At 37.8% G+C, this 13204-nt stretch overlaps 1 protein-coding gene across 1 annotated transcript in view; it reads left to right on the forward strand.

Annotated features, from left to right (window-relative positions):
• Positions 1-4880, forward strand: part of XRCC5 (X-ray repair cross complementing 5) — a 43980-nt gene extending 39100 nt beyond the window's left edge. The window contains exons 20-21 of the mRNA XM_042877983.1: positions 2502-2573; positions 3385-4880. Of these exons, the coding sequence (XP_042733917.1) occupies positions 2502-2573; positions 3385-3399 (87 nt within the window). The 3' untranslated portion in view covers positions 3400-4880. The remainder of the gene's footprint in view (positions 1-2501; positions 2574-3384) is intronic.
• Positions 4881-13204: the final 8324 nt, after the last annotated feature.

Below are 13204 nucleotides of genomic sequence, written 5' to 3' on the forward strand. Positions count from 1 at the left end.
ACAAAAGCAACTGAAGAGCTGTGTTGTTGGAATAAGATCTCCATAGACTAAAATTTTGTTCTGAATTTATGGGGCTGATACAAAATCTGGTCTCTGTTGGTCCAGTTGAGCTGAGCTGCATCTTTCCTTTGGTATGCCAGGCCAGCATTTTCTTCAGTTTATAGTAGATTACAAAAAAGTTCATTTATTTTCAATAATGAAAGTGATACCTTTCCCTGATGGGTTGTGCTGGATCTTTTAAAATAGCAAGCAGTGCAATACAAGTTTTCTTCACCTCCGTATTAGGTTGTATGGTCATAATTGCAAGTTCAGAGGTCAAGGGATTGGCTGTCCTTGTGGCCCTGTGTGACACAGAAGCCTTTTCTCTTATGTGCAGATCTTTGGGTGGTTGCATTTTCAGTACTGTTTTGGATACAAGATTCCAAGTTTATTGAATTGCTCTTTGATGGGGAAGGGAAGATTGGTATGGCAGTTTGTTAGGCAGGTGACATGTACAAGTTTCTTTTTTTTTTTTTTTTTGGCTGAGCTAAGTTATCCATACCTACTTTTCTTTCTTCCCATCACTGAGGAAAATGGCTTAACGGTTTGATGTTTTTGTTTGGGTGGCTTTTTTTGTCTAATAGAAATGCTTTTTTTAGATGTAAGAAGGGCTAAAAGAGCAGCAATGTCAAAGTACTTTTCTGGTTACTGTGAGGAGAATAATTGATTTCAGCTCAATTATTATATGTAGGTTGCCTTTGCATTAATGCAAACAGATTTAGGAAAAAATAATTTTGGGTGTTTGGAATTTGATGGAAACTTCACATTGCAGTTTACCACAAAAGTTTATCTTGCATTTCTTTAGCTTTCAGCTTTTTCTACTTAATTTAGTGCTGGAAGGCTAATTTTGAAAGCTTAAAAAATGTGCTACTTTTGTAAATAGCAATCCTAACTGCATAAAAGGAAATTTGATCTGGCACAAAAAAGCCTTTCAGAATTGACAACATCATTGCCTTTTAGTTTCATAATATGCGCTTTGTGTTACTACTAAATTGAGAACTTTGTTAGCAAAATAAGATAGGCAAGTGTACAACAGCTTGAAATTATAATTTGTTCTGCCCCTGTCACCTTAGTTTTTTGCATCTTCAAAATTTCTAAGTCAAGTTGATGTTAACGTGGTAAAACATGAATGCTGTCTGTAGAGTAGGTTTGCTACATTGTTGTTGGATGTTGCTCTTCAGAATGTAGGAAGTGTTTGACCTTTGTCTATTGAGACAGCTAGGCAGAGGCTGCCTGCATCAACTGTCAGTGATGTTAACCACAGTATATTTGCTTTTTACCCTGTTGGATATTAGATTTGGTAGTTTCCTACGAAATTAACTTATTGATGTTCTACCTAGTAGAGGGAATTTGATGCAGTGCCTCTTTCAGTGATTTAAAATTGTAACCTCAGACATTAAAACATAAGATCACTTCTTGATATAGTGGGAGAATGCAGCAGGCAACTTCTTGGCGTTCTACCCATCGTTTAAAGATGCTGCTGTTGTTCCAGAGAAGGATAAGAACATCTTAAGTAAAATAACATTTCAGTGTATTATCTTGGAGGTAGGTAGCACTCTGATAGCTATTCTGTGGCTTTTTACATGACCCGCATGGCTGTATGAGGTGAAAGCCTCAGAAAAGCATAAATTTGCTTTCAGAAGTCAGCTGTTAGCAGAAAACAAGTTACCTAAACTCTTAACAGGTATTTATTGCCTGTTTAATAGTATTATATTTAGTGCTTGTGGTGGCAATGGTGATGAGGAGACAGTTGGACTAGATGATCTTATAGGTCCTTTCCAACCTTGTGATTCTATGATTCTATGATTATTTTCTATCCAGAAATTGTTTAGTAATTTCTGTGTTATTAGAGTCTGTAACTAAAACTCATAGTCCTATATTTTTATTTTTTCTATTATTATAGATGAAATACTACTTTTTCCCTACTATATTAGGTTGAGAAAATTAATTTGTAGGTGGCTGTACTCCTGATGTTGTTGCCATGTTTCATTTCAGTAGTTACAGTATCTGAATAAGTTAGCTTTATCCTCTGTTTAAGGATGACATGCTTTATGTGGAGGGCATATGGCGAGTTGGTATGAGCAGCTATTGCAGTAGAATTTTACATAATGAATGTTCTATTTTTGAAGACCAGCATTCTAACCATCTTGCATGTTTGAGCGTTTTTTTTTCCTTTTTTTGAATTCCTGTCGTTGTTCATTTGTGAAAAATGTTCATTGAACTAAACAGGAAACTTTACTGAGTTCTATACAGTCTATTTCATTAAACAGACTCCACAGAATCCTTTAAAAGCAAGTATTTGGAAATTTCCTTTGTTTTAGGGTGGTTTTGGAGGATGGAAAACAGAATGAATTTGATTCATGATTTTTAATTACAATATGCTAGTTTTAATATTCTGTTCACTTAACATTAAGGATCTGAGTTTCGTCAGAAGCATAAGTATTGTACTGTTGTATTTTCAGTTCTTGACTCCAAAAGAAAAGAAAAATGAAACTCTGCCTGCTGCAGATGAAGGTGGTGATGTTGATGATTTGGTGAGTACCATAAAGACAGGATGTGGCTTTAGAACTCAATTTTAACTGAAAGCTGGAGTGAGAGTTTCTTAAAGCAGTAGATTATAGTACATGGCTTAGAAAACATCTGAGGAGCTGAGTCAATGAAGAGCTACGTGAAGATGCTTAACTTCTGTTGTAAAGCACAACCAGATGTGAAATGTCATTGGAGGCAAACGACCTGTTGTGTACTAACATGAGTGTTTGCATAGATTAATCCTGTCCTTTTGTGTATTTCGAAAGAGCCAACAGGGCTGCTTCTTTGGTAGCAGACTGTTGTAATTTACTATAATGGCATTTATCGAAGCTTGTAGGTCTAGAATAGTTATTTATGTGGGTTGAAAACTAAAAGTCATTTAAAAAAAGACATTTTAGTCTTTTCAATAAACTTTCTGTTATACAGGCTTGATGAAATTCAAGGATTTCAAGAGATTTTTAATAAGAATTTTAGGCTTTTTTTCTTAAAGTTGAATCATTACAAATCTATCTCCAAGACTTAAGCTGGTTGTGTAGGCAGTTCTGATAAAGTTTTAACCGCAAGCAGGTTTCTGCTTTTCGAGTGCGTTTTTTGCATCTATGAATTGCACATATTATCTGAAAATGGGATTTAATGTTTGTTTTTGTACTTTACAACAACTTAGTATTAAATTTGAATAATATATTAGAACTCAGATATTAATTCCACTTATGTTATATAGGGATTTGTGAATTTCTTCTATTTTCTAAACACTAAACACAGATAAGAAATAACTTTAACTCAATGCCTTTTCTGAATCTGTTGCTTCTATTTCAGCTGGACATGATGTGATCGAGTAATGCGTGGTGATTATGCCTGCCAAGTTTTCGAAGAGATCTCCCTGTGTAAGATGGGATATAAAAGGGGATGATAGTGAGAAGGCAGTAAATCGTCTTTATTTTTGTGAATGAGAGCAGAAGTCCTAGAGACATTCCCAGCCGGTATCTGGCTGTCTGTATCTGAGAAGTCATCTGACTTCTCAAGAGCAGAACAGAAGATTGAAAGTATTTGTGAAGCAATGATAGCTTTAAGGAATCTTTTTTTCTTTTGATCTTATCCCTGAAACTACAAAATTAATGAGAGCCCTTGGTGACTCCTGAAATTCTTCTTACTTTGCATGAAAAGATAAAAATGTCACAGTGAGGCTACCAGGTAATGTAGAATTTTTAATGGATGTAACTCCATAATGCTATGGAGTTATAGAAGAAAAAAGAATGTATTTTCATAGTTTTCCCTATGTGAGAGAAAGTTTTCTGAGGTGAGAAAAAGGGAGGAGAAAAAAAAACAACAACAAAACAACAAACCATCATTGTAGTCACAGAGTAATTGATTGAAATAAGCAACAGAATCTGAAGCACACAAGCAAAATGATGTGTGCTGATTTTGCTGCACTGTACCCAAATTAGCACTAATGGTCATCTTTCTGTGCTGCAGGTTCTTTTCTTTCAGCTCAACAGCAGAGCTAATTTCCTAAAAAATTTTGTCTCTGTTACAAGTTGTCCTCTTTCATATGTTGGGATTTCTGTTGTGTTTGTTTTAATATTTTTAACTAGTATGGTTACTGTAGATATACAGTACTGTAGATACACTCCTGCTGCTGAAAGGATGAATGAATCATTTATATCCCTGTTACACTGCAGGTAACTGCTAATGCAGAGCAAAGGAATCCATGAAATCTATATGCTGACACCTGTGACAGATAACTGATGATCGTTAACATTGATAACCAAAATGGGCTACTATCTATGCAAAGCAATCTAAAGTAGTCAGATACTGCTCAGAAAGAGATGCTCAGATTTGTTTTACGGATCTGAAGGGGCACTAATGACACCTTCACAGATGCTTATTTCTTACAGCCAGGTTCATTCCTTTAAAAGCTATTCTTACTGTGTTTAAACATACTGTGCAAAGTGGTAATAATATCATAAGAAATAATCATGAGCTGTAGATAAAAGATTATCTGTGCTGAAGAGTATCTATGGAATGTCTGTGCCTCTACAGCTCCTGTGTAGGAAACAGAAATTGCTTTTTCCTGCACCTCCCTACACAGAGACCTGCTTTCTCCTCTCTTTTGTCCTGTCTTGACTGAGTTCATGCAGCCTGTGAAAGCAGTTTCCTGAGTGCAGGGAATAGGTAGAATTTGCAGGCCTTTAGAGCATTTATGCTACATAAAAGTATTTTTCTGAATTGTAAATAGACCAATTTATTGCGTGTAATTCTGGCTTTTTTTTCACATTTTCTTAATTGTTTTGATTAATAAAAGATTTAATGGATAGCTTTTGTTTTCTTTGGAACATTGCTTGCTAAAGCTAGATGATTAACTACCTGTGTAGCAGTACTTGGGAAGGGCTATCAAAAAGTCCTTTTCTGGGCATACAATGCAAACACTGAACATAGAAAGCCCTCGAAAGAAGCTGAGTGTTATTACTTTATCTGTACTTTACTAACACAAACTTTCACAACACTCAAAGTAAAATGATTTTTACTGTTCTGCAGAGGTAAGTTTTATTTATGACCAAACAGGGTATAGAATTACTTTGCAAATCTAAGTGAGGATTGGGACTTTCCATTTGTTTTTAATCAGCTGGCTATGTTTTTAGTGTACATTGCTTCTGTCAAGCATTTAGGATTGTACACAGTATTTTGTATGTCTCGTTACCTATAAAGCACTGAGTTGATAGACTAAAGAGGACAGAAACTTATGATCTAAAGTGAATGCTTAGAAGGCAAGCAAAATGTCTTTCTGCCCAGCCTTCTGGGCATCAGTCATCATAAGCTTATGATTCACCTTCAATTTTACTAGAAAGCACTCTCATTTTATACCTTTTCTTTGCTGAAGAATCAGCTTTCAGATTCTTATCAAATGACTGGAAAAAATCACTTAGTCTATGCTCACATTTTCAGTTATGAAGTCTGATGTAGTTACTGTTTATACTGAAGATTCTCAGTCTGAATTGCAATACTGACCAGTCTTCAAAAACAATAAAGCAGTTAGCCATTCACTTCAAAAGTAAAACCAAATACATATAATTATATACCATGCAATTTTCTTTTCTTGCAAACAGTGTAACTTTCCCTCTTGAAGGGATTATCAAGGTGTTCTTGAACGAACAAACAAAAAAGAAAAACGGATGGTCATGTCTTTGTTTTATATCACTGATACAATTCTTTTTTACTTGAAAAGGTACCTCTCTGGAAAGCTTTTCTGGTGCTAACAAGCTTGGTTAGCCTTTTCTTGCCAAGCAATCAAAGCTTACTAGCGTCTTGTCTGTGTATTTCCATTAGTCTACTACTATAATAATGTTCAAAGAGTTAAAACATTATCTTTGGTGGAGAAGCAGTGATTTCTGCCCTATGTGCTGAAAGGTTTTTATGAAAGTTAATACTGTGAAGAGGTGAAAGGGAAAGTAATGAATTTCTCAACCCCTATTCTCCTTGTTTGGTTGGTCTTGCAGCTGAAATGATCAGTCAGCAGACTAATCATCAGGTGGCATCAGCAATAACATATGTTGCCTAGTTGTCAGATACTGTCCTTCTTTTCTCTAGTTGGATGAAGAACTTGGACTGGAAAAGATATTTTGCAGAGTGGACTTTGAAAGGTGGAAAGCATCCAGAGGTATACCAGGAAGTGATATATGGGAATGTACCACTTATGAGATAGAACTTGGGGTGCAGCATGGACCTATGAGTACTTTACAAAATAACCAAAATAGTGTTTGGGGGAGGAAGAGTGAAGTTCTTCCAGTAGCAGTGCACCAGGAAAGGAATGTTAATCTGTGAGCAACCAGGCTATATTACTTTTGCTGTAGTTTACTCTGTCATTGAGATGTGGGATCTGCAGACTTGGTAATGTCTGTCTTCTTTCAGTCAATGCTCAGAAATCCAGTTTGTGCTCAAGACAGTTGTGAAAATGTCACAGAAGCAATGGAAGGTAATTTCCAAATTGTTCCATGTTTGGATACTTATTTCTCTGAGACTGGATTGGCTTGAAATGAATTGTCAGGTCAGCAGTATAGTATCAGCCTGCCTACAGAATTCTTACAATGTGGCATAAAATATGACACATGCTATCAAAGCACTTCTGATACAAAGATCTCATTCTATCATGCCAGGGTAAATTTTCTTCTTGATAACTTTTGTGGTGCTTTGGGTTGTGGCAGATGATCTGTGTGGTGCTGGGGCAGGTTTTTTGGAATTAGATAATTAGGAAGGAAATTCACAGTTGTCCAGGGAAGACTGGAGCAGAGCTGGACTGTATTCTGTTAAACTAACAGATATATTGTGGATGTTCCCATTGTGCTTATAAGCTATGTTTTTGTTTATTATTATTTTTTTTCCTACTAGATGTAGTAAGCAGTTAACTGTATCTGTTTGTTTATTAGAGAGGAAAACTCAAGCTTTTCAGCTTTATTTCACCAAGCTTTTCAGCTTTATTCCTTTGTCCTGGTGTTTTCATTCAAGAGGCTGCATGTCTTTTTGAGTGTGGAGTTTACATATGTAGCATTTCTGTGCACTGTTTGGAAGACAGTTGTCCCTTGTGTGAGTGAAACATGCTGCCAGGCAGCTTTGGGAGAAGCTCTGTGCTGGTATATACAGGCACTAGAAACTTAAAAAAACTTTGGAATACATCTTGTGTTAAAGTTCAACCGTATTTTTCCAAGTAGCAGGTTCTAATAATATGAAAATCTAGTTATCCTCTCTGCCCTCTCCCCCATATTTTACAACTTTGGAGCAAAACTTAAATTTATGAAAATAAGAACTCTAAAGAAAATCTAGAAAACCTGTCCCTTCTTGTTTTTATAGACCGTGCATAAATATAGTGCATTTCTGAGCTAAGAATGCCTTAAAATAGTTCATTCATCTGACTTCTTTTTTTCAGCATTTACTTTAAATCAGTGATTTCAGTTGAGCAGAAATTGATCTTCTGCTGCTTCCCAATAACTTTGTGAAGCCAACATAAAGAAGACAGTGAAACAAATCCTATTTCTACTGGTGCCTGACTTCACAATTCTCAGCTATCGATTCTCAAAAGCATCCCCCCTACCAGCATCCTAAAAATCCTACTCACAGAATAATGATCAGAAAGAGTCTCCTTTTTAAATAGAGAGTCTTTCCTGTGATATGTTGCTCGAAGTAGAGATGAGCTGAGCTTTGTGCTCAGTCACACTGACAAACAAGTAGCTGCAGAAAATGAAAGGAATAGTTCCAGTCCTGGTAACCTAAGCACATGTGCAGTACAGCAAATATATCTGATTGTTGCTGTTGTGAAATGAGGAGTTATTCAGTCACACTTAAATTTCATAATGTGTACGTTTTTTGGTTTACTAATTTTTAGGACCTGTCTGTATACAGCAAGTCAGATATATAGATTCATATGATGGACAGCCGGGGAAATCTGTGATGGAATTGGTGGAGTGATCATAGACATATATTGTGTTTCTTTCTATTTATCAAATCAAAGGATTTTTCTTCTTGCTTCTATTTACTAAATTCTACTTCTGTCTTAACATATTCTTCCTAATTTTATGGACAACAACAACTAATAACTGTCATTTCCTTTTCCTTCAGAAGGGAGCTAATATTGCAGGTTTCAAGATATAACAGAAAGCAGAAATATCTGCAGTGTGGAATGTAGCTAGAAGCATTTTCTACACAAGCCCCTGGGGAGACCAACTGTGATGCAGGTATTTTTGCCTGAAGCATGTGGATCAGAGATAATGCTAGGTAAAATAAAGTAGCTGTAAGCACTTCCTTGTTGGAGTTGCAATGTAGTTTGGATGTGTGAGAATCCCTTCTCAAGTCTGCTAGTGCAAGTAGTCAAATATTTTCTCTCCATGCAGTGAGGTACATCTCCAGCATGAAGAAACAGCATATAGCCCTCTGCATCATGTTGGCTTTCCCCAAGAGTTAAAGCTGCTATTTTAGGGAGCTTACGGATCTTTTACGTACTAAAATGGAGGGTGGAAAAATTTTTTACTTGGTGTCAAGGAGGTCATTATGGAAAGCCCTGATCTGAATGTGTAAGAGTTGGCCAAAAGCTTTTCCTGGTCATGCCTTAATACCATGTGTGAATCCTATGTAAATAACATCTTCTAGCCCACAGCATTCCTGGATTCTCATGAGATGGCGCTGGTCTGCCTACATAGAATAAAAAATGGCTCAGCAGCAAATGTGAAATAAGAAATAACATGACATTCTTTCTTAGTGATTTGAGATGTAGTTTCCTTACCATACTTAAACCCCAAAACAAGTCTTTTTTAACCCTCCTTGTGAATTTTTTTTTTTTTTGGGCATTCACCATTTTGCTGTCCCTTCTGTACAGTGCAGACCTACTCAGCTAACTTGGATCTTGGCAAGTGACACCACAGTGTAAGTAGTAATCATAACTTGGAACATCTCTGCTGTAGGGCATCCACCTTAAAATTTCTTTTTAGAAAGTGGTTTTCAGCTGTTACCAAGCAGAGTAATTCCACATTGCAGTTCAGCCCTTATGCTTGGGTTTTTTAACTTGGATTCTGATTAGTCTGTGGGTCTGCTAAAAGACAGATCAAAAGGGGTGATTTGAAACAGGTGAGTTCTAGTGGATGGGCTACTTGGGACATAAAGGAGATTAATCTATACAACATATATGACAGGTAGAAGAAGAAGGGAAACACTTGATGTTTGTTAGTTTCAGTAAAAAAAATTTCCTTAACTTCATAAGGAGGTAGGAGAGAGAATCTGGTTCACTTGTGGAGAACAGCAACAGCAGGATTTTAATCCTAGCTCTACTCAAGACCTATCTGGGCCCTCTTATTCAACCTCTTGATTATCTCTCACTTTCCAGTGAGGAGGGTTTTTTATTCATGCTGTCTCATAGAGAAAATAGTTCAAAGAGTTTTGAGAGACTTAGGTTGATTAAAGTCTTCATTGTATAGAGAAGATATTTAAGTGCAAAAGGTTAATGTAGAGGTGGAGGAGGAAGCAAGTGAAGACAGAAAAACCATCTAGTTATTGTGATATTTCCTGGGAGCATGGAAAGAGAACGTGATCATTAGCCTAGAGAAGTGGAGCAGAGGGAATTCCAATAAGTGGCTCACAACCAGAAGGAACGTATGAAAGGCAAGCATTAAAGAGACAAGACCAAGGTATTATTGAGAAATAACAATCGGTTATTTCACTTAATGACTTTGGAAAGCAAGGACAGGAAACAAATGAGGTTTCAAAGCTTATTATCTGAAAGAATATACTTTTTGTATCTCTTTCACAATCCAGAAAGAATGAGCTGTTTTATACGATGAACATCCACTTACTCGTCTCCGGACGCGCACACTGACCTATTTAAAAATGCAAATTGTTACAGAGTTCCCTTCGGGCAGTGACAAAAATCATTGTAGAAGGAATAGGGTTAGCCCAGAAAGACAGTATCATGTAATTGTGTTGTAGCTTGACCAGGAGAGCTTTCTCTTCAGTCCTCTGGAGATGGGAGCAACTGGGGCTTTAGCGTTTGAATGACTTGCCCCTCAAGGTTTACAAGTGAGATTGTGTATAATCTCCATTAGCACAATGCTGATGATGACTCAGATATTGGAACTGCAGTGGGATTGAGGATGCAAGAAAAAGCCAGTACGGAGAGGAAAAAAACTTGTAGGATTTCCTGCAACAGGTCACTGTAACTTGAAACACGGCAGGATTGATACATACCAAGTTGACCACTGGAAATTAAGGGAACTCAATCACTGTATATGTATAACAGTGTGAGGGTGTGCTGGAAAGCAGGACCAATTCCACCTTCGGGACAGCTGTTAATTCTTTGTGGGGAAGAATTACTTTGTAGAATCTAGTTCTGTACAGAAGATCAGTACGGAGTTCCAGAGATCCTCTGTGTGGTAGAGACAATGTCCCAGCTATGCAAAGGAGCATACTTCTCAAAGGCAGTTGTCTTTGTCTTAAGTTTAACTGCTGAAAATATGAAGAGATGAGGGCATAATATTTAGTATTGTATGAGAGCAAATCATACAAACAAGTGTATTCCCTTAGAATTCATTTAAATGGATGCACTCCAATGGAGGCCCTAAAAAGCACAGTACTGTAGGAAAAAAATATGTGCTTTTCTGGCCTTTGCATGGCTGTCAGGATTTAGCTGTGTGTGTCATCAACTTAAAGTACTACTTGATAACTGGGAGTTGTTGTAGCTACTATGCATGGAGCATGTCAATACTTGTAATGTATAAACCGATCTTTATAAATGTGCATTAGCTATTTGTAGATAATATCCGTATGTCCTAGAGCTGCAATCCCTTAGTGGGATGCTTTTAACAATGATTAGTTGGCTTGGATTGCTTACCAAGGGCATTTTGCAAAGTGACAACACAGAACTACACAATTTCTGTACTACATCAACCTTTTCACGAGCAGCTGTGCTTCCTGGACCAGACAGATCAGTTGTCTTGCAATTAGTCACTTGGCTAATTCAAGGCGAGCTTATCGCTTCTGCCAGCATGACTGTAGAAGCCTTGAAAGGTGTAGCTGGCCAGTGTGTATACAGCTGTGGGGATCCAGGATTGGGGGATCAGTGTTGAGGAATCCCAAAGCATTGTGTCATGATGCTGATGTCATGCTGTCCCTTACGTGGGTGTCCTCCTTGCTTGTGCAGCCTTTGCAAAATGAAACAAATAGAATAGTTGCTTTATCAGAATGCTGTTGTTGTTCTTTCTGAGCTCATCAGGGTAGAAACTTACTGACAACCTAGAGTCAGATTCTCAGTTTTTTCTTTGTTTCCTTTGGAAAGGTTGCCAGTGGTCATGTGGAGGCAGGTGCGCACGTGACAAGTGTTCCTACAGAAGTGCTCAGCTCCATAACAGCACAGAACAGAAACACTAACTTCTCCAAAATCAATTTCTAAAATGCTGAATGGATGAGTTATACCCCTTCGTTCTCTTTGTGTGCTGCATTTAAGGGTAAGAAGCAATGAATAATTTTTGAGGTGCCATACTGTTAGTGTATGATTTTATTTCTTGTTTGAGCCCTGGAGCCCTTAGAGGGCTCACTGTTGACCAGCTGGCTGTCGGTACCAAGGCAGCAAATGCAGATTTTATATTTACAAACAGAGCTCAGGAAAGGCAGTCTCACTTCTCTGAAGTTCACAAAATGTGCACGTAGATTTAGCCTCTTACACAACGAACAAGCAGCAAAGCTACCCCTTCAGCTGGAGGATATTTGAAGGGAAAGAAAATGTGTTGAGTGAGTGCCTTTGCTGGTTGGTGTTTAAACAGTTTTAATGCAAAAAGACAGAGAAGTACCATCACTCTGTACTGTCAGAGGTGGGTAGGGAGTCCCTAATCTCTCTTTCTTCCCTTACCACTGCCATGTGCCTGCTGCATGTCTGTTACAATCAGCATATGAGGTCAGTAGCTGTCATACTGTTTCTGCATGTGTATGTTTGAGAATGCAGAGCTCCTCCTAGCCTCGCTCTGGGAATAAGTAGTGTTAGCCCTCTATTAAAGATTCTGAAAGAGATCAGGTGGAATGAATGAGAGAATAAGTGCTTGGTGGAAGATGCCCATATAAAAATCAAAGCAATGACAAGTCGTGTATGGTAGGAGAGATCATTTTGTTTGGCGTTTGTACTGTTTTTCCTCACATAAGGTGGGACCTGAGCTGAGGCTTGCTGCAGTGATTTCAGATAAGCAGCAGTGAGTGGTCTGAACTGCCGTAAGCTGTGTGTGAATGCTCATAGCATAAGCATCACTGCCTTGCTGTCAACAGGTGGTTTTAGGGGAGATGACCTCATAAGAAGCAGTGTGCTGCTCTCCCTCCATCCAGCTGTGCTCTCCTTCCAGTGCTATATGGCCAAGATCTTGACATTTTATCTTCTTTAGTACTCAGATGCTCTATTGTAGCTCTCCATCTTGTTCTAATTGTACAACTACCCTCCACTTTGTAAACTGGTCTGTGTCAGCCTAGTGATCTTTAATAACCTCTCTCAGAATTTTCTCATGATTGCTGGTTTCTGAATGCTATGCTGGCTGCTTGGATGAGAAAAGCTTGCTGTATAAGTACTTCTAGTATCAAGTGTGCATGTTTAATTTATTTTCAGAAATTTCTATGAATGATGAACTGAGGATCTAGTTTTTCCTGTACTGCTTCATTTCTAGCACATACAGGTGCAAGAACTGGCTTAAAAGATTTCAGGGTTTTCTCTGTACTTATTAATAAACTTAATGGTACAGAAAGCTCTGTAATAGCTTACTTTCATCCTGAGGTTTTGAAAAGAAGGTTAAGTTGCTCTCGATTTTTCTGCTAGGAGAATTGTAACGCAGACAGGTAATAGCCACATAAATAGGTCTGCATTGTTAAAAATGCGTTGACATGGTGAGATGGTTTCACTGGAGGATTTTTTAGGTGTCCCTTCCAGACTGGGACACAGTAGCAAAGGCTATGTGTGCTGTGCCTGTGCACATGCTTTGCCATCCACATCCCAAGGGTGCATTGCTTTCTTTGCAGAATTCACAAAGAAAGTGTTCTTCGCTCACAGGCCTGAGGCGTGGATGTCCTCAGATGATGTCTGCGAAAGTAGAGTAGATCTGAAAACAAACTAGTGAAGACAGGCTGGTTG

The sequence above is a fragment of the Lagopus leucura genome, unplaced genomic scaffold, assembly GCF_019238085.1.
Source record: "Lagopus leucura isolate 7727_CA_CO unplaced genomic scaffold, USGS_WTPT01 Super-Scaffold_100019, whole genome shotgun sequence".
Classification (NCBI taxonomy): domain Eukaryota; kingdom Metazoa; phylum Chordata; class Aves; order Galliformes; family Phasianidae; genus Lagopus; species Lagopus leucura.